Source organism: Salvelinus sp. IW2-2015, linkage group LG8 (genome assembly GCF_002910315.2).
Source record: "Salvelinus sp. IW2-2015 linkage group LG8, ASM291031v2, whole genome shotgun sequence".
NCBI classification, from domain to species: Eukaryota; Metazoa; Chordata; class Actinopteri; order Salmoniformes; family Salmonidae; genus Salvelinus; species Salvelinus sp. IW2-2015.
The window spans coordinates 14,928,393-14,955,793 of record NC_036848.1 but is presented as its reverse complement, the minus strand read 5'-3'; the positions used below and the strand labels follow the sequence as shown (position 1 = coordinate 14,955,793).

At 45.3% G+C, this 27,401-nt stretch overlaps 4 protein-coding genes across 9 annotated transcripts; 3 read left to right on the top strand and 1 right to left on the bottom strand.

Moving 5' to 3' along the window:
- Nucleotides 1-1,261: 1,261 nt before the first annotated feature.
- Nucleotides 1,262-5,973, top strand: LOC111967506 (polyribonucleotide 5'-hydroxyl-kinase Clp1). Its single transcript, XM_023992567.2, has 6 exons — nucleotides 1,262-1,354; nucleotides 3,483-3,760; nucleotides 3,888-3,995; nucleotides 4,095-4,214; nucleotides 4,409-4,546; nucleotides 4,698-5,973. The coding sequence occupies exons 2-6, from the start codon at nucleotides 3,485-3,487 to the stop codon at nucleotides 5,391-5,393; spliced, it is 1,338 nt and encodes a 445-aa protein (XP_023848335.1). The 5' UTR covers nucleotides 1,262-1,354; nucleotides 3,483-3,484; the 3' UTR covers nucleotides 5,394-5,973.
- Nucleotides 5,974-6,217: 244 nt separating this feature from the next.
- On the top strand, nucleotides 6,218-16,935 carry LOC111967502 (palmitoyltransferase ZDHHC5-B). 6 transcript variants are annotated; one of them, XM_023992561.2, is made up of 14 exons: nucleotides 6,519-6,653; nucleotides 7,061-7,165; nucleotides 8,513-8,627; nucleotides 9,668-9,862; nucleotides 9,937-10,058; nucleotides 10,134-10,291; nucleotides 10,521-10,693; nucleotides 11,438-11,540; nucleotides 11,657-11,748; nucleotides 11,964-12,096; nucleotides 12,210-12,318; nucleotides 12,437-12,543; nucleotides 13,096-14,048; nucleotides 14,576-16,935. In XM_023992561.2, exons 3-14 carry the CDS (start codon nucleotides 8,605-8,607, stop codon nucleotides 14,679-14,681), a joined length of 2,274 nt encoding a protein of 757 aa, XP_023848329.1. In that variant the 5' UTR covers nucleotides 6,519-6,653; nucleotides 7,061-7,165; nucleotides 8,513-8,604; the 3' UTR covers nucleotides 14,682-16,935. The 6 variants fall into 6 exon arrangements, with proteins under 6 accessions (XP_023848331.1, XP_023848327.1, XP_023848329.1 ...); XM_023992560.2 differs by lacking the exon at nucleotides 6,519-6,653 and adding an exon at nucleotides 6,660-6,919; XM_023992563.2 differs by lacking the exons at nucleotides 6,519-6,653; nucleotides 7,061-7,165 and adding an exon at nucleotides 6,218-6,381.
- Nucleotides 16,936-16,978: 43 nt separating this feature from the next.
- LOC111967503 (thioredoxin-related transmembrane protein 2-B) lies at nucleotides 16,979-20,331 on the bottom strand. Its single transcript, XM_023992565.2, has 8 exons — nucleotides 20,054-20,331; nucleotides 19,887-19,947; nucleotides 19,259-19,372; nucleotides 18,917-18,993; nucleotides 18,526-18,632; nucleotides 18,309-18,374; nucleotides 18,005-18,134; nucleotides 16,979-17,896 (listed from the first exon to the last, which is right to left on the bottom strand). Exons 1-8 carry the CDS (start codon nucleotides 20,240-20,242, stop codon nucleotides 17,741-17,743), a joined length of 900 nt encoding a protein of 299 aa, XP_023848333.1. The 5' UTR covers nucleotides 20,243-20,331; the 3' UTR covers nucleotides 16,979-17,740.
- A 485-nt stretch (nucleotides 20,332-20,816) lies between these two features.
- LOC111967505 (mediator of RNA polymerase II transcription subunit 19-A) lies at nucleotides 20,817-27,184 on the top strand. The gene is made up of 6 exons (XM_070444761.1): nucleotides 20,817-22,805; nucleotides 23,163-23,285; nucleotides 23,432-23,561; nucleotides 23,777-23,877; nucleotides 24,042-24,136; nucleotides 26,808-27,184. The coding sequence occupies exons 1-6, from the start codon at nucleotides 22,586-22,588 to the stop codon at nucleotides 26,865-26,867; spliced, it is 729 nt and encodes a 242-aa protein (XP_070300862.1). The 5' UTR covers nucleotides 20,817-22,585; the 3' UTR covers nucleotides 26,868-27,184.
- Nucleotides 27,185-27,401: the final 217 nt, after the last annotated feature.

Sequence of the window (27,401 nt, the reverse complement as noted above, 5' to 3'; positions counted from 1 at the left end):
CTTCTGGCCCCTCTTTGGACACTGTGTTAACTAACCTCCAGACGAGCTTCAATGCCATACAACTCTCCTTCGTGGCCTCCAACTGCTCTTAAATGCAAGTAAAACTAAATGCATGCTATTCAATTGATCACTGCCCGCACCTGCCCGCCCGTCCAGCATCACTACTCTGGACGGCTCTGACTTAGAATATGTGGACAACTATAAATACCTAGGTGTCTGGTTAGACTGTAAACTCTCCTTCCAGACTCACTTTAAGCATCTCCAATCCAAAATTAAATCTAGAATCGGCTTTCTATTTCGCAACAAAGCATCCTTCACTCATGCTGCCAAACATACCCTCGTAAAACTGACCATCCTACCGATCCTCGACTTCGGCGATGTCATCTATAAAATAGCCTCCAACACTCTACTCAACAAATTGGATGCAGCCTATCACAGTGCCATCCGTTTTGTCACCAAACCCCATATACTACCCACCACTGCGACCTGTACGCTCTCGTTGGTTGGCCCTCGCTTCATACTCGTCGCCAAACCCACTGGCTACAGGTCATCTACAAGTCTCTGCTAGGTAAAGCCCCGCCTTATCTCAGCTCACTGGTCACCATAGCAGCACCCACTCGTAGCACGCACTCCAGCAGGTATATCTCATTGGTCACCCCCAAAGCCAATTCCTCCTTTGGTCGCCTCTCCTTCCAGTTCTCTGCTGCCAATGACTGGAACGAACTGCAAAAATCACTGAAGCTGGAGACTCATATCTCCCTCACTAGCTTTAAGCACCAGCTGTCAGAGCAGCTCACAGATCACTGCACCTGTACATAGCTCATCTGTAAACAGCCCATCTATCTACCTCATCCCCATACTGTATTTATTTATTTATCTTGCTCCTTTGCACCCCAGTATCTCTACTTGCACATTCATCTTTTGCACATGTACCATTCCAGTGTTTAATTGCTATATTGTAATTACTTCGCTACCATAGCCTATTTATTGCCTTAACTCCCTTATCTTACCTCATTTACACTCACTGTATATAGACTTGTTTTTTCTTCTTTGTTTTGTTTATTCCATGTGTAACTCTGTGTTGTTGTATGTGTCGAATTGCTATGCTTTATCTTGGCCAGGTCGCAGTTGCAAATGAGAACTTGTTCTCAACTAGCCTACCTGGTTAAATAAAGGTGAAATAAAAATAAAAAAATCAACCGGATTTTTAAAAAAATGCGTCAAGGAGCCACACAATCACAGACGCTGATTGGTTCTAAGACGAATGACGTCTGTCAGACTATGGTTCTATGGGGGGTCTTCCGGTGAGGTGGAGGACGCTTTGAAAACGAATTTAGGACCAATCACTTATCCTGTAAGTAGCAAATGTAGTATTTTGGCACAAACGATTATCTAAAAAAAATATATATATATATATCTCAGTTCTATGCATTCAGCAGGTTTTCACTGGTACCGTTCTAGCCAGGCATTGCCGGATAGCTGGCCTGCATGCTAACATTAGCTAGCATTGTTATTTACTTCTCGCATGATATTGGACTTTATACAGACGCTCACTTTTTTTGTACCTAGCCGTTTCAAGTTGTTCATATATAAAGGTAGAAAGAAACACCCCTCTTGATCAACTTAGTTGTAGCTTCTCAACATGTAATTTATACTAAGTGTTGTAAATGATTGGCACGCGTTACTGTTCTGCTTTGGCCTATACCAGAGCCTTGTAGTGTTGTCACGATACCACATTTGTACTAACGAAACGATGGGGGGAAATGATGGAGGGATTGTCCTGTTCGCCCCGTCCCCCAGACGCTTGTTCCGGGTTTCAGATGTTCTGCTTATATTCTACGCTGAAACCTGTCACTGAAAGTCGCACTTCTACTCAATAAAACATGTTGAATTTAACTTTACACTGAATAGTGTAATTATAGAATACTGCACAGAATGGCTGATTTGCTCATATTTGTATAGGCCTACCTGTGATTTGGCTGGAGGAATGGGAGGAAGGAAGGAATATAACTTTACATGCATAATGATCTGCGTGTCATTGTGGCAGTAAGGAAAAACACTGCATAAAACCGTTACTCTTCAGTTAACACACACGTCTCCCTCACATACTGTCTCCCTCTCTACCACAAACACACACTGCTCTCAACTTTTGAACGTTAGGCATCAAACAAATTAAGCAGCACCAAAAATACATTTATTTTATTTTATTTAGCTTAGGTTTTCATTCGGCCTATATGAATCTTTACCTTTGAAGCACATTTCATGAGTAGCATGCCCTTTTTCTTTCTTCCTGTGCCAATCAGTGGCGAAGCCGTCTAAGGCACTGCATCTCAGTGCTAGAGGTGTCACTACAGACCCTGGTTCGATTCCAGGCTGTATCACAACCGGCCGTGTTAGGGCTTGGCCGGGGTGGGTCGTCATTGTAAATAATAATTTGTTCATAAGACTTGCTTAGTTAAATAAAAAATCTCAGTTGCCTAGACCTACTGTGAAGTTAAAAGGTGGTTAGCTAGCTATGTAACATGACTGAACAACATTGTTATCAAACCAATAATTAGCGGACCGTGACATGGTTTGTGAAATTATATAAAACGAGTGCAATTCCTGATGGAGAGAAAAAGTATCTCTGGTAATATGGGTTGTATATTTTTTTACGTTTAGGCCAGAGACAAGCGGTTTTCTCTGCTGCAAAGCTGCAAGCATGCCTGTGGTGAAGCTGTGCTCAATTTCCCCTCTCTGGCACTCAGAGGTTGCATGACAGTGTACTTATAACACGTGATGAAATGATACAATGTATCAACTTTGCTAGCTCTGCTCCACTGTAACAAATGTACAAATATAACAACACAAGACTTATCAGGGTCTGCAGCCCCGCTCGCCATTAAGGCTAAATTATATTTATAAATGATGGAGGGATAGATGTGCAGGAAGAGCGGACGGGGAGAAGCAGGTGAGTGAGGGTTGGTAGGGGAATGCGGCTAGCTGATTACAGCTGCCACCTGATATGCGCATGAAAGTGATGTGGATACTATTGGACCGTGCACACTAGTGGCTGTTGCTTCAATTCAACTGAATATATGAATAAAGCTGACTTTATAAACATGTTATAACAGGCACCAGCAGCTCCTTAAGATCGGCAGGGCCGACAAATTTGGTGGTATGATATGAAACGGTACTCTAAAATGTTGGTATCATAAGTATCATGATGTTTTGGTACCGTGATTACCGGCATACTGTTCCACACTGAAATAGAGGACTCTGCGCTATAGTGTGCTTGTGCTATCATAAGTCATTCCAGGGATGTTCATATCCTGTCATGACTTATGAGAGAGCACCACTGAAATCTGACATTGCAGCATCTAATGATCAGTCACGTTATAAATCGTATCCAGCGTCAACTTATCACATGGCAGAGATGAAGCAGCCATGTCAGTGAAGTATCAGTGCTGTTGAGGCTAAATCGAACCTTTGTCTCTGTACAGCCATGGCGACTGAGGGCCCAGAGAAGACTGGTGAGGAGGCTGCGGGGGCCGGGGCAGGCGCTGGTGGGGGGGGGACGAGGTTCGACCTGGAGAAAGAGACAGAGCTGCGGTTCGAGGTGGAGGCTGGGGAGAAGGTGCAGCTRGAGCTGCTCACGGGATTGGCCGAAGTCTTTGGTTCGGAGCTCAACCGCAACAAGAAGTACACGTTCCCACCGGGCTCCAAGATCGCTGTGTTCACCTGGCAGGGCTGCAGTGTTTCTCTCTCAGGGAAGACAGAGGTGAGAGGCTGTGGAGGAGTAACCGATGGATGGAGGGGGATATGTGCATGGCTGAAACGTCTGCCTTGGTATCTGCAACTGCTAGGAGTGACGGATGCAGAAATGTGTTGATCTCGCTCTCTTCTAGGTGGCGTACGTATCAAAGGACACACCCATGCTGCTCTACCTGAACACCCACGCCGCACTGGAACAGATGAGACGACAGGCGGAGAGAGACAACGAAAGGGGCCCACGGGTCTGTGTTCGGCTGYGTGTCTGTTTGTGAGAAGTGGCCCTTGGTCAGTGTGTGTGTGCTCGCTTGTTGTGTAATCGTTGCTTCAACGTTGTCCCCCAGGTGATGGTGGTTGGGCCTACAGACGTGGGGAAGTCGACGGTGTGCAGGCTGTTGCTGAGCTACGCTGTCAGACTGGGCAGGAGGCCTACACTGGTGGAGCTCGACGTGGGCCAGAGTGGGGTGAGACATGAATATGTTGTCTCTGTGGATGGAGGCGTGCATATCGTCTCTTTGCTACTGTTCCCCTCTACTATCACTGCTGTTACGCTAATAAGGATAATTGCATGTAATATTGAAATGAATCATGCTTCTGTGATGGTGTTGACTGGCTGTGTCTGGTTAGTGCTGTTGATGACGTGACGCTTTCCTGTCAGGTGTCAGTCCCGGGCACAATGTCAGCGCTGTGTATTGAGCGTCCCGCTGACGTGGAAGAGGGGTACTCAGTACAGGCTCCGCTGGTCTACCACTTTGGCTCCACCACTCCAGGAACCAACATCAAACTCTACAACAAGGTGAAAGATGACACAGATAACCCTCTATGATTATGGTATTAGGTTATATGAACCCATAACTTTGTAATGGACTTTTTCCCCCTGGTGTATGTAATCTTTCTCACTCTTTCTTCCCCATCCATTTCTCTCTTTCTCTCTCCCTCCCTCCTAGTTGACATCATGTCTGGCTGAGGTGTTTTCCCAGCGCTGTGAGGTGAACAGGAAAGCCAGTGTGGGCGGCTGCATCATCAACACCTGTGGGTGGGTGAAGGGTTCTGGCTACCAGGCCCTGGTCCACTGCGCCTCAGCCTTCGAGGTCGATGTGGTTCTGGTGCTGGACCAGGAGAGGCTCTACAACGAGCTGAAGCGGGACCTGCCGCATTTCGTCCGAGTCGTGCTGTTACCCAAATCCGGAGGGGTCGTGGAGCGCTCCAAAGACTGCCGGCGTGAGGCTCGGGACGACAAGATCCGGGAGTACTTCTACGGTTTCCGCGGTGTCTCGTTCTACCCTCACGCCTTTGATGTGCGCTTTTCTGACGTGCGCATCTACAAGATCGGAGCGCCGTCCATCCCGGATTCGTGCCTTCCTCTGGGGATGTCGCAGGACGATACCCAGCTGAAGCTAGTCCCTGTGACCCCAGGTCGCGACCTCACGCACCATGTACTGAGCGTAAGCTGTGCCGATGAGGGGGAGGAGGTGGCTGGTGGGGTGCGCAGGGGCTTGCTGGAGAGCCCGGTGTGTGGGTTCATTGTGGTGACTAACGTGGACACACAGGGACAGGTGATGACCGTGCTCTCGCCCGCCCCAAGACCCCTCCCCAGACACACACTGCTCATCATGGACATTCGCTTTATCGACCTCAAATAGAGGAGGAGAGCGGGGAAAACGCAAGAGGAAGAGCGAGAGATGCAGTATGTCTGAAATCTGATGGCTCTGTCAAGGAGTTTTTTTTCAGTAGCACAGTGTTTGGGGCAGCAGAGCAGTAGCTTGGTTGCTCTGTTTAGCTGACATTACACTCCTTTTACCAAAAATCTATCTTTGGCATATGACAAGGGTTGGAATGATAGCTAAACAGAGTGGTACCCAGATTAGGAGAGCGGTATCTGTTCTGTCAATATTTGGTTTCACACTCAACTGATAAGGGAGAGATGAAATACAGCACAAGTGTTGGGTGGAGAGTGTTGATTAGAGGAGGGAGGGGTTTAGTGTAGGGTGGAGAGTGTTGATTAGAGGAGGGAGGGGTTTAGTGTAGGGTGGAGAGGAATGGAGCTGAGGGAGGAGGGAAAACGGCTGTAAATATTTTTTCAATTCAACTTATCAATTGCAATGTACAGAAACTGGTCTTGGTTTTATATCAGTTCTATCAAGTTGTTTTCCCACACAAGACTGTTTGGTATGATTGTTTTTATTGTGAAAATACATTTTTAAATAAAATGTGCCATTTCCAGCAATGTTTTAGATATGACTCTTTGTTCAGAAGCTGTAAACTGCTTTAGATAACAGACCACTATCCTGAGCGACCTCTGGCATGTTGAAAGCTTTCAAATGTTGTCCCTCATACACATACCGACTCACCCGCGAAGGCCAAGAGATTTGTGGGAATGACCTTAATCTCAATCACTGATTGGACAAACGTCCCACCTAAAGGAGCGAGGGCAGTTCCGGCGTGCCAACATTGAGGGGGTTCGATTAATCTCGCCCGGGCGCAGGTGATGGCGTGTTTTGCACCGGCTGAAAGTTGATTGCATTCGATTTGGAATCGAGCTGGCGCCAGGTGCCTCGCTCTGTCAAACGGGGGTCGGCTCAAACAAAAGTGACGTTTAGTAATTATTAGGATTCTGTTTCACATGCAAAGGTGATTGTTAAATCTGTCTTCCAAATGAAAACTAGTTAGAAAATTGAAACATTTATTTTATGGAAAATAATGTTTCTGGACGATGCACCATGCTCGATTACTGTTCGATTTGAGAAGGGCGCTCCTCCGGATGCCGTGATGGGCTTTTGCCCGGTTCAACACGGGCCAGCGTAAAATAACTCCCCCATTGGCCTAGCTAGTAGCTAACTAGCCTCGGGACTCGAAACTCACCCAAATATTAAGAACTTTAAAACATCAGCCCTGGATGTCAGGTATGCCCGGTTTTTGGTGAACTGCTTTCCCCAATATTCAAGTAACTGATAGTTTATAGTTCTACTGTCTCAAGCGGTGATCAAACACAGGTCGTCGCGACAAACTTGCCCTGGTTTGGCTAGCTAGTTAGCTAACATTTATTCCTTGATCAGGACTCTGTTCCATTATTACATTACACATAACGAGTCATTGGACGAAGGCGTCTTCTGTGCGGGGGAGTATTTTTAACGACACTCGGTCTGAACATGAAAACGATTCGCTTGCGGTACGATTTTGGAAGCATAATGACCTTATCTTTAACATCAAATATACATATTTTCCAAACAAAAGGTTAAATTGTTACACAACTTCATAGCGTTTGGGTTCCCACACGGCCATGTTTCCATGTTAGTGTTTGTTTACGCAGACAGCTAACGTTATCTGGGAATCCGAACACCTGTGTAAACGGAAGACAAACGCCACAAACATGTCACTGAAAAATACTGTCCGCTGCAACTGTTAACCCGGTACAGTAAGTGTATTTTGCATTTGTGAAGTTGTTTTAATGTGATATGAAAGTAGAGGGATTTGTGTTTCTAGAACCATACCTCAATTGAGAATCGATTCACGTTTAGATGGAGTATTTGGCTGTTTTGGCTTCAAGAGCCAATTCGCCCTAACAACATATTAGGTCCTTGGACTAAGGAGTAACGTTAGTCTAGGTCACTTAAAAAAAAAAACTGGGGGTTACAGTTTCACGTAACTTTCGAGTCCCAACAGCTCTCAGAATGCGTAGTAATTATCCTTATCCTTTAATTTTGTCACATGTACACTAACCCATCGCAGCAGGCGTAAAATAAACGTACATGTACAGATTCATTGGGACACAATTACAATGCCTATGCTCGCTAACTAGCTACATACCTAGCATCTCCTGCAGAACATGGTTAGCTGACTAGCTCTGTTTAGCATCGACGATGGAGCATGCAATCGGATACTTTGTAGTTTGAGTTAGCAGACTTGATAGAAGTGAAGTGCTGGCTGTCAGACTCGTCACTAACAGACATAATGTTTGGAAGCTAACGTGACAGTGGCAAAGGCAGGGTAACGTTACTCTGCTGAACAGGGATATTTCAGGATTATAACAGCCATTTAAATCAGGGGGATTTAATGTGTGCGCTGCATGGAGATGATTAGTCGTCTGCTAACAGTAGGTCACACAACCTCCAACATTCAGCAGCCTGTTTTCACAGATAGACACGGTCCGTGTAGAGAAGGCTAGGGTTGTTTTGGTGCTAATAAGATATGTAGTGTTTGCTTTAAATATATTATCTACAGAATATTTGTATGTCAGGTGTTGTTGATTGTACCGGTATGTTCTTTTGTGCGCCTCTGTCATAGATGGGGGTGTGTTGAGTAGCTAGCTAGGTTGTTGAAGGTTGTAGTAGAGGTGTGTTCTAATGCTCAGGTTCCACCATTGCCTTAGAACTGTTTTCAGTGTTCTAACGGTGTGGATGAGGGTGCTGTTGTATATTTATGAATACGTGTGTGAGAGAGCGCTAGAAACGCTTTTAGATACCCGTTTTGACCTCGTTAGTCAGTACTGGGAAATTAAGATGGGAGTACAGTTGACAAAATTGTCAGGTTTCAACACACGACCTGCCACTCCCTAAACGTACACACACTTCTGTGGCGTGCAACAACTAGCTATGTAAAGTACATGTTATTGTCACACCTTGCAACAATATGTTTGTCATGGCTGCATTCGTGTTAATGATTTTGTGTGTAATTACTAATGGTTGAAGCTTGTGGTGTTGGTTAATGCTATTGATGTAATCTAGTAGTTGTGTAACATGCCCTCTGTTTCCCTATGTTTCAGGAGGTGCTGTCATAGACAACAACCGTGTGATAGAACACTGGACTGAGAAGACCTGCAGTTGTCTGAGTGGCTTCCTCTTTCTGCGTGGCATCATGGGAAAGGAGGCGTGTCTACGGTGGTTTCAGAGATGGGAGGGGTTTTACCTGCACTGTTACAAAGACTAAAACAAACAGCTAGAGAAACAGATAATTTATCAAGTTGATCCAACAAGACTGATCTCACCTGTGGATATGAACGCTCTCTTAGACGGACAGAGCACTGAATAGTGTATACAACATTTGAGAGCTTTTGTATTCAGGCTTTTTTTACTGGGTGCTTGGATTTTTACTGGGCAGGTTTACATTTTTTTTGTTGTTTTGTCCCAGCTGCTGCTGCCTCCCCAGAATATAGACCCTGGAACTCTCTCCTTTGCAAGCATTCTGTCACACTTTTCTCTGTCTCACACAATCACATTGTCTCACAAACACACTCAGTGCCTAGATACACCTTGTACAAGACCAGAGTTCAGTGGATGGTCACTGCTCTGCTAGACACCCCTGTTCTGTTGTTTTACAGGCAGTCCTGCTACTACTGCCTAATTTCTGCCCCCCCCCCCCCCCCAATATTTCCCTTACAAGAGAGTTTGTAAATAGTAGTGATAGATGTAGTTTTTGATCCCTGGTGGAGGGTTATGGTTGGTTTGTGGTCTCACCAGGTCAGGAAGTATTTGTAAAAGCAGTTAATTGTGTGTGCCCTTGTGGGTCTTTGTTGCAGTAGACAGGAAAGATTTGGTTGATTTATGTATATTGTTGCACCAAATAAGGTTACATGAAAGCCATACAGAAATATTTATAAAAGTTGCAATTCTTTTTGTATAATGTATAGTTTTGTTTTCAAAATATATAAAATGTATAGCTAGCTGTAGATATACCTGCAAAAATCTACACATATGCAAACAAAGGTGCAGACTTTACTATAAAATAAGTATTTTAGTTTAAGATGTTTGTGGCTGAAGTGCAAATATCTGGCTACCTTAAGATGTTTCACCCAAATGGCTGCTTTCTGTAATAATACTATTTCTGCTACCTAAGACCCTTCCCATCTACCATCATGCCCCCTTATCCCATACGGACACTGAGGTCTTCCCTCTGACCTTTCCAACATCCTTCTCTTTAGATATACTTCTTCTACCTCGCTCCCTCCTCCTCTCTCCCTCCCTCTGATGCCGGGGTTCAGTAGTGGGGGACTAGGTGAGGAGGTGGGTGGCCCCGCCTTCTCTCCTCCCTGCCCGTTCCGACCCAGTCGCTACGTTCCCGTCTCCGCGGCAACCATTTTCCTGGTCGGCTCCACCACGCTCTTCTTCTGCTTCACGTGAGTGACACACACACACACACACACATTGAATCCCATATAAAATATCGCTCACCTCATCCCTCTCCCTCCAGGTGTCCGTGGTTGTCAGAGCATGTCTCCTCCGTTGTTCCCATCTATAACGCTGTGGTCTTCCTCTTCACCCTCGCCAACTTCTGCATGGCCACCTTTATGGACCCAGGGGTCTTTCCCAGAGGTAAGCAGAGTGTGTGTTAGAGATGCCTGTCTTAAGGTGTAAAGAAAGTGTTTCAGTGTGTGTGTGTGTTCACAGCGGAAGAGGATGAGGATAAAGAGGATGATTTCCGYGCTCCGCTCTATAAAACGGTGGAGGTTAAGGGCATTCAGGTCCGGATGAAGTGGTGTTCCAGCTGCCGTTTCTACAGACCGCCCCGCTGCTCACACTGCTCTGTGTGTGACAACTGTGTGGAGGTAAACACACACCCACACTACTCCAGACTGCCACCGTGCTAACATTACACGCGGTATGACAGGTGACAACTGTGTTGTAACAAGTTGTCAGAGGCAGCAGTAGAAATATCAGCAAAACATCAGTTATTTGATTGGTATTTTTTGTTGTCTTATTTCTTGACCCTTTTGTGACCGTTGGGGGGTGTGTGTGTGTGTGTGTGTGTGTGTGTGTGTGTGTGTGACCTGGCAGGACTTTGACCACCACTGCCCTTGGGTGAACAACTGTATCGGGCGCAGGAACTACCGTCACTTCTTCCTGTTCCTGTTGTCCCTGACAATCCACATCATGGGTGTGTTTGGCTTCGGCCTGCTGTACATCCTCCAGCACCAGCACCAGCTGGACAGTGTTCACTCCTCTGTCACGTATCCTTAWAGGCCGTGTCTAGACTTGACAGTTCATGCAGCTTTAGTATTCTGATCATGGAGTTCTGATCATGGAGTCCTGAACTAGTCATGCACCTACATTTAAGTGTGTCCGGAWTCCCTTTCCCCGCGCTATATTCAAATGCCACTATGCATTCTACAAACGGTGGAATAGGCTAAATATGATAACGCAACAGCAACCGATGGCAGTAGCTAACTACTGTAGCTAACTAGCCGGCTAACCTCTGTAGCTAGCAAGCAACGCTAAAGGGATTGAAAATAGATCAGCCTAAGTCTAGCCCAATTTTTTATTTTTATTAGCTAGCTGGCTAGCATTTAGGAGTCCAGCAAACACGTTCCTCACATGCTAGGAACGTACTTCCTCCAACGTTATAATGAAGCGGTGCCTCTCGGTCCCAAAACAACATTTTTCTGGAGACTTGTGGGAGGAGCGCTGATGACGTCGCCCACTCTATATGCTTTCGGTAGCCTGATTGTGTCCAGACTGAGGAGAAATCCACACACAACACATCCCTGATCAGCTCCTGAAGTGGTCAGACAGATCTGAACACAATCAGACCACAAAGCCACTTTTGTGCGTCTAAACCCGTCTTTTCAATGCGATCTTCCTATTCTGATCGCAGAAGTCGCAATCTAAGTGTCAAGTGTAGACACGACCATAGACACACACACAGTCTCGTTGTTGCGCTGATTTAGGTTGTGTCCTTGACTGTGTGTTCCCAGTATGGCTACGATGTGTACCGCTGGCCTGTTCTTCATCCCGGTAGCTGGTCTTACTGGTTTCCACATGGTACTGGTAGCTCGGGGAAGGACCACTAACGAGCAGGTACGTCTGTCTATCTGGGTGTGCTCCTCTGAGAGGGCCGACATGATCCAGATTATCTAAAAATAGATTCTCTGTCTCTCTCGCTCTCTCTCGCTCTCTGTCTCTCTCGCTCTCAGGTCACAGGGAAGTTTAGGGGCGGAGTTAACCCTTTCACCAATGGCTGTCTGAGGAACGTCTCGCACGTGCTCTGTAGCTCTCAGGCTCCCAGGTTAGCGACGGTCTCTCCTTCATTCCTCCTGTTTTCCTCTGCTGTTGCAGCTTCTGGTTGAACAAGCCCCTAAGGGGACAACTCAGTGTAGCTTAAGAGTTATGGTTGTTAACTAAGTAAAATATCTAACAATATATATGTGTGTGTAATGGAGTATGAAGTTTGTGTTTCAGTGGAAGGTTTCTGGGTCATTCATGTGTTTTCCCATCTGTCAGGTACGTGGGGCGGTGGCGGGGCAAGCAGACAGTGGAGGTGCAGCCTCCCTTTCTCCGCCCTCCTCTCTCCGAGGCGCAGCTAGAGGCCAAAGTCCTGGACAACGGCATCCAGAACGACCACCACAGCACCCGGGTATACACACACACACACACACACAGATCTAACATACAGGGGTTTTCACAGATGCAGCTCTCGCTCTCATTTGTGTCATATGAACAGTCTTGTCCCTTTCCTGTCCCTGTCAGTCTAAGAGCAGTTTAGAGCAGATGGAGAGCCAGTCAGCAGATGCAGAGCCTCCACCTCCTCCCAAACCGGAGGTCCGCTACCCTGGCCTGCCCCGCGCAGACACCGAGGGTGAGCAGTGAACGCACGCGCACACACACTCGCTCAAGTATCCCACATGGACGTGCTGTATAGTTTGTAACACTGGTTTTTATATATATATATATTATTTATTTTTTCCCCCCCTCAGAAAGCAGCCTGCTGTCTGAAGGTCCGTCCACTCCCTCTATGTACATGTACCGGCCGGCCTATAGCAGCCCACAGAGGAACCACACAGCTCTGACACACCCAAACAAGGTACGCGTACACACACGTTAAACAAAAGGTCAAATCAGTTGATAGATCAGCTGTAGAACGATTAAGCCGAGGGCATCCAGGTGGGACGAGCAGAGGTTTCTGACAGACCCCTCTCTCAGGTCCTGTCCCTTCTTTCCTTTGTGCTTAACTCCATCCCCCTCTCTTTGACTTTGAATTGATCGCTCTGGTCATCGGTTGATGAGTAAGTCTGTTAGTGTCATCTCTCTGTGTGTGTCCGTGAATATCTGTGAAAATGGTTTGTGCTCGTGACTCCATCTACTTCAATGCCTATGTCTTCTTAGGTGTTTGTTCTTGTGGTGTTGAGGTTAGTGGTCTTGATCATGTGATTCCCCAGTAGTCCTCCGTCTTGCTGGCTCTCTGGAGAAACTGTGTTCTGTAGAAATGTCTGTTGTCTTCTGTTGAGGAATGTCTCCTCAAAGTAATCCCTTTTGTAACATAGGTTTCCACCCTCCCTCCCTCTCTTCATTCTACCTTCACTACCTCTTACTGCTCTCCTTGCCTCTCTCTGTCTCTGTGTCTCTTTCTCTCCAGATGATTCGTGGGGACAGTCTGGACTCTCCCTCCATTCTCCAGTCGAGTCGCCAGCCCAGCTATCGGTCTGAGCCCAGCAGCCTGGATGGGGGGTCGGTAATTGGTTTGGCGGCACGTGGAGGGGAGAGGGGCGAGGGCCCCGGGGGGTCCAGTGGGACGGGTGGGGTGGTTGCGGGGGGTATCTCCGGGTACTCCCTAGGGGGGCGGTCGTACACTTCCTACCCCTCCTCTCTGGTCCTGTCCACCGGTGGTTCTCACTCCTCCAGCATGCGCTCTGCCCACACACACCATAATACTCTGGGCACGCTCCAATCAGAGGGCACCACCGACACCAGCTACAAGAGCCTGGCCAATCAGACACCTCAGAACGGCAGCCTGTCCTACGACAGCCTGCTGACGCCGTCCGAGAGCCCTGAGTTTGAGTCGGCCGCTCACGAGTTGTCCCCACAGAAGCCCCACGCCCCTGCAACGTTTCCCCCGGCGATGACCTCCTCGCCGCCCCCCGGTGTCAGGGACGTGCCCTTGCAGGGGTACACCTCACCCTTCCTCTCAGCACAGATGGCCCAGCAGAGAGAGGGCCAGCTGCTCCAGGGCTCTGCCTCTTTCTCCTCCCCCAACAGGGCATACCTCCGCGCCGTCAGCCCTCCCCCGCCGAATCCCCCACACGCTGCCCACCCTGAGACACAGCACCACCTCCTCCACCAGGACTCAAGACACCCACACCTCCGTGCCACATCCTCCATTCGCCCCCTTCCTCCCGTCTCTGAACAGCCCTCCCCCTCCTCCCCGCATGCCTGTTCCCCGGACCCCCCTGTGTCTCCCCCGCCCAGAGGCCCCTCCCTAGGGAAGTCCCCCTCCTACACCGGGGAGGCAGGGCTCCAGCACAAGGCTCGGCCAACAGGAGGAGGCAGTTTGTCGGGAGGGGGCGGAATCGGCGTGACCCAGGCTCCACAGTGAGTAGAGATCTGAGCCACGAGCCTGCTACTCTTCATCCTCTTCCTCCCTGATTGATCTATATGAGCCCTCTTCCTCCCTGATCTGTGTGAGTCTTCCTTTTCCTCCTCTTGATGTCAGTGTGTTTCTGCTGGATTGTGTGTGTGTGTGTGTTTGTCTATGAGGAGTCTCTTTTTAAAGTTGATCAAAACCATGCTCGGGTATAACTGTGTAGTAGGATAGATGTTTGTATCTGTAGGCTGTCTACTTGATATAGAGGCATGCAAGTATGTGTTTATGTGTGTGAAACAGGAGTGGTTGTGTTTGTTAGCATGAGCAGTTTAGCATGCTACTGTTTTCTCACTGTCTATTTCTGGGCACCTTTTTCCTCCTTTTCAATGATCTTTCTACTCTTGTAACCTTATCATAAGTCCTGTTCTATTAGTCTATTTTTGAATCGGATCTACTCACCTCTTCTCACTCCTCCCTCTGTCACCCCTATCTATATCCTTAACCCCCCCCCTTTTCCTAACGGCTATCCAATCAGATCCACCTGTCGCCCAGGCTTGGCCAATCACAGCACATCCAAACCAGTGGGGGGGGTGAAGAAGGTGACTGGCGTTGGAGGGACCACCTATAAGATATCGGTTTGAGTGACGGACATCCGCCCCAGCCGAAGATAGAAAGAATGTTCCACTGGACAGATTCCAATGTTCTTACTCTGAGGAGACTTGGAGATGGTTATTCACTCACATGCACGCACACAATGAAAGGACTATCCTCTGCTCTTGGTCAATATGGTGTGGATAGTGGAACATAAGTGTTTGGCTCACTGGTACTTCAATGACCTTAGTATCTTTATAATGCCACTGGCCATCTTTTTACTGACGATCTTTCATATTGGATCGAATGGCGACTGAAGTGAAACTCTGAATGTTGACCAGTAATGGAATGGGACAACCTCTCCGCAGTCTGTTGTTATGACAGCTGGGTACTAAACTCTTTAACGCATATATACAAAGATTATTTATTTCGGTACGTTAGTACATGGAGAATTTATACGATAAAATATAATCCTGGAAAGGAGGACATTTGAACCAATCAGTATGGAGCCTGAGAGGGCGCATATGGACTGGTGACCAATTGTGGTGCTCAGTGGTTCAAGACTTCCTGTCCCATTCAAATGGATGGACCAATCACAATGGATCACCACTCCACAGTAGTCACTAATGTAATTAGGCTGCAGCGAATATTCAGACTGCAGAGATGATGCCTCAACCCCTGCAAACACAGTTTCATTTGAGTTTTATAAAGCTTTTTTTTTTTTTATATTGTTTTTTATATAAATGCCTAAAGAATCTTTAAGAATCATTGGGTCAATTGTTCAGATGTTGGAGATAGCGTTTTGGGGTTTGTGAATGACTGAATGTGAGTTAGACTAATCGCTTGTTTTGATTGATGGCTGTATCAGCCAGTCATAGAGCTCGCTGCAATTCTCATCCAAAGAGATTGGTGATCCTATATGACGGCCAGCGGAAGAGGCCTGTCACTGAGGATGTTGAAAGCCACAAAGAAAATGTTTATTCCGAATCATAAATACAGTACAAGCCTCTTTGTGGAATGTACACTAGAAATGTTTATTATTGATACATTATGCAAATTCTCTCTTCGTAGCTTTTAAATGATTTGCTTGTCATTTTGGTGTTCAAAATGTTTTGTTTGTCAATCAGTGCTAGAAAAACTTTAAGGATGGTCAGCCAAACATGTTAAGAGTGTGAGGGGGCATATTTATTTTACCGGACAGGAAAACCCTTTGAGTTCTGAACACAATTCCAAACCAATCTCTATATCCAGGAGTTGGAAGAAGTTGCCCCTACACATTGAGGCCTTTTGCCCCTATTTGTTAGGGCACTAAGGGAGGGTAAGCTGGTTCTAAATCTACTCCCAGAAGGGTAACTTCTACCCAGAGACCACATCCCTATCATAGTGCCTTGTCCTTAGATTCTAATATAATTGGAAGATTCCAACAAATCAAATTCTGSGGGGTGATATAAATATAGGTATTCTGTAGTAACTTTTCTTTGTTCATATATGTATGACGTGTCTAGGAGGCGACAGATGTCGGGGTTGGTTTGAAATTGAGGGCTGTTTTGATCTTTTTTTTGTTGCCTTGAGACCATTCGTAGTAAAACAAAGCGTTGAAAAAATATATTTTTAAGTATTTCTTACAACTATTGTATTTAATATTTTTATTGGTTTTGTTGACATTCTGGCCTCTTGATTTCCTTATCTGCTTTCTGTTGTTTTTTTTAATCTCTTTATGGTACAGTTAACATTTTGCCCATGTATAGGTTTAGGAAGGCACAGTCAGAAACAGAAAGATGTGTTTGTGTGTCAGGAGTGTGTGGTTGGGAGAAGGAGGTGGTATGTTTAATCCAAGCCCACTACAGAGTTGGAATGTCAAAGCTAGCTGAATGTAGCACGTTTTATGTTCAGGGAATTCTGAAGCACACAAATGATCAACCAATCACACAGCAGTGTGGCCACAGTCAGTGTTTGTATGGGACCCCCACCCCCCCTCGCCATGTGTACAGTAGGTGTGCATGTGATTCTGTGTGTGTTGAATGCACTCCCGGTGTGAGAATATCCTCGTCAAATGCACACCTGGTTGATATGAGTACAAGCAGTCAAACATACAGGGCTAGAGAGAGTCTTACTTTCTCCTGGTGGGGAAGGGGGCTTTGAACAACAGAATATACGTGATTAAATAAGAATGCTGCTATTGTTGTGGGCTATGCTAAATGGAGTGTCACAAATATTTCTGATGAGTATGTAGAAGACATTTCCAAAATGGCCTTAAGAGTTTAAGGTGTCTTCTCAGAATAAAAGGTCAACCTGATGGAAAAACGTGTCCGTCTTCAATCAAAGATCAGCCAAGAGCGTATGGGGGTCTCGGAACATTGAAAAGTTTTATTTAACTTTTGGCAGAACAGATTATAGCCTACAAACTGTCCGTTTGAATTCATTCTTTGGTATTGAAAAATATGACCCAAAAAGCAGCAGGACATGAAAAAACAGGTGAACTGAATAACTAATATGGATGAATGAGTGATATGGTAGTGTAAGGCATTTTCACTTAAATCATTTAAAAGCCCAGTGCAATCAAACTTGATTTTTCTGTTTTATATATTTTTCCACACTGAGGTTGGAAAAATAATGTTAATGCCCTTTTAGTGTAGGAGCTGTTTGAAAAGAATTCCTGTAATTTCAGCCTGTTTTGATGGGAGGGAGTTCTGGCCTTCCATGGTGACATCGTGGTAAATTAGTTCCAAACCTCTACAAATAACTAGTTTTCCCTTCCCCACTCAAACCACTCCCAGAAAGTCTTAGCAAAATTCTTGCTTGAGAAATTGCTATTTGTTTATTTTTTACCATTTTGTTTTAAATTGATCACAATTTAGGTACTTAATTGTTGCGCAGAATAATCGTAATCTATTGAACTGCTGCATTGGACCTTTTTAAGGCATCAATAATTAGGACGGTTAGATGTTTCCGTTTTAGATGKCTCATTCTGCCCCAAGTCTTGAATTAATTTGAATACTGGTAGTCTGATAATACAACAGCGATATAACAGACACAGGCAGATTATATGACTAGCAGTGAACTGTGTGTACGACTGGTAGTGCAATCCAGTCCCTGTTTCCCTTTGTCACTACTGGTCTTTCTTGCTCTCTGCTGGGGTGTCGGGTTCAGGTTGAGGCTCTTCGCTGCCCTCTGGTGGTAAGGGGTTGTCCTCGCCACGACCCTTCTTTATCTTCTTTGACGCCTCGAAGAGCTCGTTCAGGTTGAACTCGCGGATGATGTTCTCCTAGAAGAGAATGAGACAAACGGGTGTGTGAGTGGGGACCCAAAGCCATTCACACACTTCAAAAAGTATGGCGCACACACAGATTAGTGATCCCCACACAACACACACCTCGCTGAAAGTCCAGGACACTGCTCGACACTTATTGTCCACCATTGGACGTCTCATGACCTCCCGCCCTGACTGGAAAAGCACCAATGAGGGGAGCTGCTTGGCCAGAGGGGAGGTGCTAACCTTGTACCTGCAGAGAAGGGCAGAAAAAGTGTCAGACTATAGAAATAGGTGGTCCCTTCTCATCTGACTTATAGACAAACTAAGACCGTAGACTGCATGTTAATGTAAATTTTAAAAAATTGCATTCTGGTGAAAATGTAGTTTGTAAGAGACACTACCAACGTCAGAGGGAAAGTCTTACCTCTGAGCCACCTCTCCGTACCGGCCAGCGTCTATCTTCCCAAACCGCAGTCCTGCACAGTTATACCTGCATAACAGAGGAAGAGAACAAGAGACAGCCATGTTAAGTTAACACAACAACATTAGAAAGATGTGTTTCACTGGAGGAAGAGTAGAGGGGTGAAGTCACGCAGATAGAGGAGAGATGAAGCGAAAGAGGAAACGGGAAGAATACTAACTTGAGGGAAAGGTCGGCAAAGACGGGGGCGAAGGACTGGCACTCGGGAGACCAGTTAGCATAGAACTCAACGATCCACGTCACGCGAGTATCATGATTCAGCTCCTCCTGTCCAATGGGATTAGACCAGATCAGATTACCTAAGTAGATCACAATCACTGTATCAGTAGTCTGGTTCCCAGCCAGGTGTCTCCCTACTAATAGTATTGTCACTAGGCTGGCAAGCAAACACTTAGCCTGTTGTAAATAAACAAAATCTAATGCTCACTTAAAGTCAGTAATATGGTAATGAGAGTCTCAGTTAACTAGACTCAACAGCCTACAGTATGGCGTCTCGTCTTCACACTCATGGCTGTCATGTCACATCTCAAGTCTTGGATCAACCCACTTACGTCTATGGTCTTTTCACTGAAGTACTTGATGTACTCTGGGCCCATGTAGAGTGGCGGTTTGCAGGTCATGACAAATGCTTGGACAGGAAAGGAAACAGAATCATTCTTGACATTGCAGAATGTATACTTGGTACTAACCCTAACCCATGCTGTCAAATTCACTCACAGAGCACAGACAGACTGGTTGGTTTCGACCAGTAAAGTCAAAGTGCAAATCAATCCCTGAAGCGAGCACTGTCTTGTCTTAACAAGGAGCACACCAACTTCCTCTGGTCACTAGTTATAATGCATACTAACTGACTGACAGCAGTGACATGAAGGGCAGTATGACAAGCAGCTCACCAATACACAGAGAGAAGTAGAAGATGCCCAGTCTGATGTCCAGCCTGAAGAAGAGGATGACGTTGGCCACCTTACTGAACATAAACAGGTTCCCTGCATGCTGCTCTAATGTGACTGGAGAACAGGGGAAAGGTTAGGGTTCATGACAGAGAAACAGAGAGGGGGGGAGGGACTGGGGGAAGGAGTACAGAGAGAGGGGGGTACGAAAAACTGTGGGGAATGAGTAGAGAAAGAGAGGGGTAAGAGAGACTGGGGGGATGAATAGAGTGACAGGGGGAGGGAGATAGTACAGAGAGCAATAATAAGACTCAAGGATAGAAAAGAGGGGGGGGGTAGGAGGAGTTAACAAAATAAACAGTGCCCCCCCCCCTCACACAACTGTATTCTCATGTTTGCAAAGCAAACACATTGTCAAGAGCCAATGAACAAGCAGATGAACCTTGGGAGTTCTGTATTCTCAGGAGATGGTTTACAAGATGTGGGAAATTTGAAATAACAGTGTATGTGTTTGTTCTGATGTTAACTGTTTATACTGTAAACCTATGAGAGATTTTCAGTGACAACAGTGGGCTCACCCCTGCTACATGGCCAAACCTGTGTGTGTATTTGTGTTTCATTCTGCACCTACTGGCTCTTCTGTTCTTCATCATGACAATCGCACTGAGAAACATTAGAATCTCCACTTCTCTCTGTAAGACATAGGCCCCATAATATTACATACAAGTATTGCAACATTTACGGTAACAATAAACCCCACAAGATTTAGCGCAAGAGCAACTCTACCCCGATACTGACCCAGTCAAAGTCGCATGGGTTCCCGTCCTCCCGTTCTGTGTTGAGGTTTTCGCAAAGTCCCGGACACTTGCGAAGTATGAGGAATGCGGAGGACATCAATATAGACAAGATGTAATAAGGCTTGAAGAGCCATTTGTATATTTGAGGTAAGTGGTAAAAGAAAGCAATAACTCCGGTGATCAACCCCATGTTCCCTCAGCACGAGAGAAGAGAAGAGAAAGAAAGGGGGTTGAGCACAGTGACAGCCGTTCTTAATATACCTCAGTGGTGACAGCTGAAGCAGCAAGAGTTCAACCAAAGATTGCTCAACGTGAATGAGCGCGACATATGACACTTGACTGCGCATGCGGACATTGACAGAAAAGCAAAAACTTTTTTTGTACCTGTTGTCGTTCCGTAGACGGTCGTTTCTAGCGGGTACTCTAAAACACAAACAACGTTTTAAAAAATCGAGGAAATTGGTGAAACAACACACACAGTTGCTAAAAGTACACGAGATAACGTACAGGATCAGTCTAGTAATGCAACAGGAGATGTTTCGTCTCAGTCGTGGAAATTATTCTCACCTGTCAGACGGACCCGAACCCCAGAGGAACAGGCAACTGTTGTTCAGCAAAGTCACGGAGAAGAGCCTAGAGAAGTTTATATCCGATGCCAGGTACATGTTGTATGAATAATACATTTGGCCATACATCACGTTGAGCTGAATTTTTGTTGCATCCTTGGGAAACTAGCTAACGTTAAATCTGTCTGAATGTGTCGTCAGTTTTCACAGATTTGGCCACACGTTCAATCCGTTCTATAAGAAGAACCCGCAGGTGACAGAGAACATCCATAAGCAGTTAAGAAAATATTTACAGAGGACTTTACAGGTTGGGCACCATCCCTTTGGCTTAAGTAGGCTTTTGTTAGACTTTTGACACGTGCGTGTGTGGCACCTATACAGGATGACATCAACAAACTGATCGATGAGGGGGAGCTACAGTGCAAACTGGATCAGCTGAACAAGCTAGAAGAAGCTGCTAAGAACAGCCAAGACACAGCATGGTTAGTCACTGTCTGCCACCAAAGAAGACGTTGGCCTCTTTGTTTGTGTCTGTATGCTGCCGTACCTAGTGTCTTCCTCCATCTTGGATCGTCCTGTATGTGTGTTCACCTTGAAAAGTCGGACCTTAGATTAGTGTCCAGGGGCACCTACTCCACCTCGTGTCCCGTCAGGCTTCCCAGTGGAGTGCCTGAGCAGGACCTGTGTAGTTTTGTGATGCCTTACCACTGGAAGCAGGAGGCGTACCTGCGGAGGGAGCTGAAGAAGATTTAGCAGGAGAACGCTGTGCTGGCTCAGAGGGGGCAGGGAAGGAATCACCCAGACCGAACAGCGCATTGCAACAGCTGTGGAAGGTGAGTGTAACCGGCGTCACTGTGCTAGCTTGGCAGCTTCACTTCCTCCCTCAACTTGCCTCTGACTGGGCTTGAACCTGGGTCCTACGCCTCGCCAACACATTTGACCGCACGATTGACAGCATGCAAAGCAGTTGGGCCCCTGAAAAGGATCCAGTTCATTGGTGTCATTTCAAGCTGTGGGGTGAGTTTATCCAGTATGATTTCACTCCATTACACGAGTGAGAGAGAACCATGATGCATTGGAGCCCACACTTTGTTTAACCTTTATTTAACTAGGCAAATCATTTACAATGACGGCCTAACCCGGACGACGCTGGGCCAATTGTGCGCCGCCCAGATCCAATGAGTTGTGAATGGAATAAATTAGTTGGTGTACGCTTTTGCTTTGGTTTAGCTGTCAAGAAAGAACAGATGTTATGAAGATTAGGCTGTCTAGGCTGCCCCTGCTATACAATGGTGATTGTAAAGCACAAATATTTTCATTCGTCTGCGTCCATAGAGACTAGCCTAGGCCTACTGTAGTTTCACTGTTTGTTTTTGTCAATTCCTGCATCTGTTAGTGAGTTCCAGACGCTCTCTTTCTCCCTCTGTCCACCTGCGACCTTTGATGACCCTGAGTACAGCCCTGTACTAAAACAGATTGGAAAGGGGGATACCTAGTTAGTTGTACAACTGAATGCCTTCAACTGAAATGTGTCTTCCGCTCTAACCACTAGGCTTTGAACAATTTGAACCTTAACATGTTACATTTTTGTACTTAGTATACCAGTTCTGTTTTATTATGTGCTCTGTTTTTGTCATTAAATAACCCCCCCCCCCAAAATTAAAAAACACATTTTCCTTCATTTAGTAGCTAGTGTACTTGATGAACGTTAGAAACGCACACTTTTGTAGTGGGGAGTTCGGCCATCGTCAGTACAAATTTGGTCGGCCAATATATTCCTGGTATTACGGTATTTCTCCAATGGAAAATATGCAATGACAGTATGCAACTATACCACAAAGGAGTAGAGACTAATTAAGCGGTTGTTGTCAGATTATCGTCTGTAGTCACATGTGTACAAAACTAACCGTAACGCTTTAGGAATACATCGATTTATTAGTTATTTAAATGTATTACTCGCAATAGATATGACGGAAATGTTTTCAACTCTGTATGGGCAAAATGATGCTCAGGGTCCTGCCCGATCATCGTCTCTGGGATTTGGACCGGGAAATCCACCACCCCCTCTGCCGCCAAACCAAGTCCCGATGGCGGCCCAGATGCCACCTCAGCTCGGGGATGAGGGGCCTGCTCTACGGAAGCCGGGAGCCATGAACGAACCTTTTTATTTACTGCGAGAACTACCAGGTACAGTTAACAATTCAGTGTGGGCACTACGTAATATGTTTATTCGTACCCGAGTGGAGGATTTTAAGTAATTTTTAGCTAGCCCCTTAGGTTATTTTCTAATTATAACATTAACTAACGTTAGCCTTTCTGAGCTAGCTGGTTATTGGCCAAGAGCCCAGCGACTAGTAGAACGTTAATCTGTTTTGTGTGTGTTGTATTGCTATATCAATTTCGAAGTGCACTTCCTACATTAGCCATCACAAGTTACTCCCTCTGGGGTCTGGACCCTAGTAGTATTGGACATTGACGTCCGTGTGGACAAACTCTGGATCTTGTTACTGCATTGACAGTGTATTTTAAAATGTTGCCTCACAGTGGGCAATGAGCTTACGGGCAATACCAACCTCATCACCCATTACAACCTGGAACACGCTTACAACAAGTTCTGTGGCAAGAAAGTCAAGGAGAAGCTCAGCAACTTCCTGCCAGAGTTACCAGGTGAACTACCTTTCATCACCTTTACTATGTCTGTAAGTGATTTCTGTGGACCCATCCCGCTGAGTATCTCACCTCGCCTCTTCCCCCATCTCTCCCCTTTCTCTGAGTAATAAATTGTCTGTTTTCCCTCTTTCCTGTGTCTGTAGGTATGATAGACTGGCCTGGTACCCAGGATGGCAGTTCGTTGCGCTCTCTGATAGAGAAGCCTCCAGTGTGTGGCAACTCCTTCAGCCCTCTGACCGGAGCCAGCCTCACCGGCTTCAGACTGCACACCGGGACCGGTTAGAGAGAAGAGAGACACACACACACACACACACACACACACACACACACACCACACACACACACACACACACACCACACACACACACCTTCCTTTGACCACAATACTCAAATTTTTAGGGTACTTTATTCATCCAACACTAGGCCTCGTATCATTTCTGTACTGTTAACGACGATGTAAGACGTTATCTACTCTGTGTGTTTGTGTTCCAGCTACCGGAGCAGTATCGACTGATGCACATCCAGCCTCCAAAGAAGAAGAGCAAGCATAAGCACAAACACAACCGACCACAGGATCCCATACCGCAAGTAACGCATGCACACACACACACACACACACACACCACACAACACACACACACACACACACACACACACACACACACACACACACCCACAACACACACACACACACACACACACCACACAAAACCATGCCCTTCAGCGCTGTTGAAAACCCTTCTGTCTTCACAGAGACGCCCTCAGACTCTGACCCCAAGAAGAAGAAGAAGAAAAGGGATGACGACCCTGACCGCAAGAAGAAAAAGAAAGACAAGAAAAAGAAGAAGGTAAGACTGCTGCCCTGACCCTTTCTCCATCTCTTGCACCGAAGTTGGTATATAGGAGGCCTATAAGCCTACAACCTTGTCCCCGGGCTAATTGCTCATATACGCCTGGAACAACAACGAGTCAAATGTGGGAGTGAACTAGGGCTTTCCCCCCCCAAAAAACAACATTTGTCGACCAAGAGTCGTCTGTTCTTTCGACCGGTTTTAAAACATGTATTTTTCCATATATTGACACAACCTATGTATTTTAATTAAATCAACTATATGCACTGAATTTGTCTGATGTTTTAAGCAAACTGTATGATGAAATAATTAAGACACACAAATGACTAGAGACAGCGAGTGACTAGCACCCATTGTGTGTCTCCCTGCTGCAGTGACCACCACAGAACATCAACTGTGTGTATAGCGCTGTCTGTGTTGCTGAAGCTGCAACATAATTTGCCACTTCTGACTGAAAAGTTATGTTCCTCGAAATCCCTCAGTTGTTTAGGATAAACATTCTCTCAACCCTTGCTCTCTTTACATGGCATATCTATGCTTCGCATGCACGTGACCAATAGGTCCTGACCTATTGCACATCATAATCACATCAATAAATTGGTAATAACAAACTCTAAAYGCCGCAACACATGTGACAGCAAAATGGGTGGAGAGGACGTGACAAACTCGAAACGGGGGAATGTTTACTGTTTGTGCAGGAGGTAAAGGGGAAGACGGACGTGTGGAATAAATGTGACTAGTTGTGGAAAATACTGGAGATCAAGAAAAATAAGCTATGGCGCAAGCGCTGCTTGCATATTAGGCCTGTGTGGGCCAAACAGGTGCTGTTATTTTACAATATCATTTTTCTGACCATTTAGAACAATGTAAACAACACTAAATACATGTATAAGCGTACCAAAGAGTCTGTAACTAATAACATTTAAAAAATTGGAAAGCCTTTATTACAGCAAAGACTAAAAACAGTAGCATTCATTTGTGAATGCAATTTCCAAAGCGGAAAGGTTTAGGCCTATTTATTGTTTACACTAATTATTCAATGGTCGCTTTATTTTATTTAAAAACAAAAAAATGCTTGATTGCATTTCACATCATGAATGACTCGTATGCTGTGTGATGACATGAATGAATAAATTATTGAGACAGTCGCCTGTATAAGTATTGAAATATAGGCCTAAGTAAGTTACGGTATTAAGACTAAACAGGATGCGCTCTTAGGCCTACAGCTTGATGGTGGTTATACAAGACTGATATACTTAAGCAATAAGGCACGAGGAGGTGTGGTATATGGCCAATATACCACGGCTAAGGGCTGTTCTTAGGCACAAAGCAGAGTGTCTGGATACAACCCTTAGCCGTGGTATATTGGCCATATACCACAAACCCCCGAGGTGCCTTATTGCTATTATGAACTGGTTAACAACGTAATTAGAGCAGTAAAAATACATATTTTGTCATACCCGTGGTATACAGTATGATATAACACGGCTGTCAGCCAATCAGCATTCAGGGCTCCCAGTTTATAATAAGCCTACTAATGATAATGACATTACTTATTATTATGATCATAATAATAGTAATAACATAAGGAGATCAAGAAAGGAGGGTGGTTATTATTATTATTTAAAACATTTACAATTTGGAACAGTTTAAGCAGCACTAAATACATTATATTTAATACCAGAGATGCTGGTCTAACGAAAAAAAGCTTATTACAGCATAGCAATGATTAAAAACAGACACTATGTGGATGATTTATAAAGGCGGGCACATTTAACAGTTAGGCTATTGATTATAGACCTAATTAAGTTGGTTTCCTCTCTTCACTTTTCTAAGACAGTAAGGCAAGGGCTGTTTTCTTGTGTCCTCATTCCATTATTGCCTCCGCCGCATTGTTCTCAACACCAATTTGCTGATTTAACTTTGTTATTATACACGTAGCAACATGTTCTAGGAAAAGGCACCAATTAAACAGCGCAATGATGTTTCAGAACCGCGGACAGCAACCGCTATCCAACGTGGGAGAAAGCACATCTGTTATAATATTTTTATTAGTGTTGCACCATTGTTGCTACTTAATATAACCATATACAATTTCAGGAGCACGTCTTGGACTGATTGACTGTGCCATCCCCACGGCCTCCACAATGGATTAGTCCACTGACAGGAGCCAATCAGACAGGTGTCTTGTACATGATTTGTATTTTAATTATATATTTTTGCTACTGCTCGACTAAATAAATTTAGGTCGACCAACAGCCTATCGCGCAAGCATTCAACTAAATAATAGCATATTTATCATTATTTGATCTTAGCGAATCACAATGACTGCAAGCTGTGGCTCTAAATCAGAAAACATGTGGTGTGCTAGCAAATTAATTTCCCCAAATTTGAGAGACTAAACGCTAGCTGTCTACCTTTTTGAGTTAGCCAACTTAACATATTGCTGGCTATACATCAACATTTGTGTGGTCAACACTTACTGTCCCAACAAAAACATAATGGACTGAAATCTGCAGAAAAATGGCTGAAATCTCCATATTGCATCAAATGAGCGCATACAGGGGGAACATAAATGGGGATACGAGTTCAGAGGGAGGTTATTGGAGATGAAGCCAATGGTTATGGATCGGCACTTTTTCTATAGTGTTTCTGTCTGTCCTTACAGAACCGCCACAGTCCGGACCACCCTGGCCTGGCTGGCTCTCAGCCCAACAGCCTCCGATAGACCAGACAGAGACAACAAGTGTGTGTGTGAGAAGGTGGTACGAGTGTGTTTAGAAGAATCAGGAAATGTTTAGGAGAGTATGTATTTAGATAACGAGAGATTATGCTTGTGTGATAGGGAGGGGAAAGACAGTCTTATGTATGTGTCGTCAAAGTGTGTGTGTAAGTGGTAGATTGGATGTCAGCAGTGTAATATTGTTCGAGGATGAGAGACAGAAGGCCACTGATATTCTGAATGAGTGTATATTATGTTCCCCTTTTTCATTTGGTTGTGATATTTTCTGACCACATTATATTCCAATAAACTTTGTTTTTGTCCATGCTGCGTTGATCCTCTTTGTCTGTGGCATGGTTTTCTCCCTGACACCTCAAGGGTTGCCTTTAGTGATATGCTGTTTCAGTCTTGGGCACAGGACTCTTCTCCAGGTAAAGGGGAACTAGCACCGGCGTGTTTACAATCTGAAAACATCCATTCAACATTTTCATTTCTAATATGAATATAATGAATGAAGAATATAGTACTAACTTGGAAGAT

What these genes read in the sequence shown, in the direction of transcription:
- LOC111967503 (XM_023992565.2), bottom strand. Translation starts at nt 20,242, where the DNA reads ATGGGGTTGATCACCGGAGTTATTGCTTTCTTTTACCACTTACCTCAA. An exon ending in ACCCATGCGACTTTGACTGG is followed by an intron (nt 19,948 to 20,053) that starts GTCAGTATCGGG and finishes TATGTCTTACAG; the next exon opens with AGAGAAGTGGAGATTCTAAT. An exon ending in TACGGAGAGGTGGCTCAGAG is followed by an intron (nt 18,135 to 18,308) that starts GTAAGACTTTCC and finishes CCTTCTCTGCAG; the next exon opens with GTACAAGGTTAGCACCTCCC.
- LOC111967505 (XM_070444761.1), top strand. Translation starts at nt 22,586, where the DNA reads ATGACGGAAATGTTTTCAACTCTGTATGGGCAAAATGATGCTCAGGGT. An exon ending in CTTCCTGCCAGAGTTACCAG is followed by an intron (nt 23,286 to 23,431) that starts GTGAACTACCTT and finishes CTGTGTCTGTAG; the next exon opens with GTATGATAGACTGGCCTGGT. An exon ending in GGCTTCAGACTGCACACCGG is followed by an intron (nt 23,562 to 23,776) that starts GACCGGTTAGAG and finishes TGTGTTTGTGTT; the next exon opens with CCAGCTACCGGAGCAGTATC.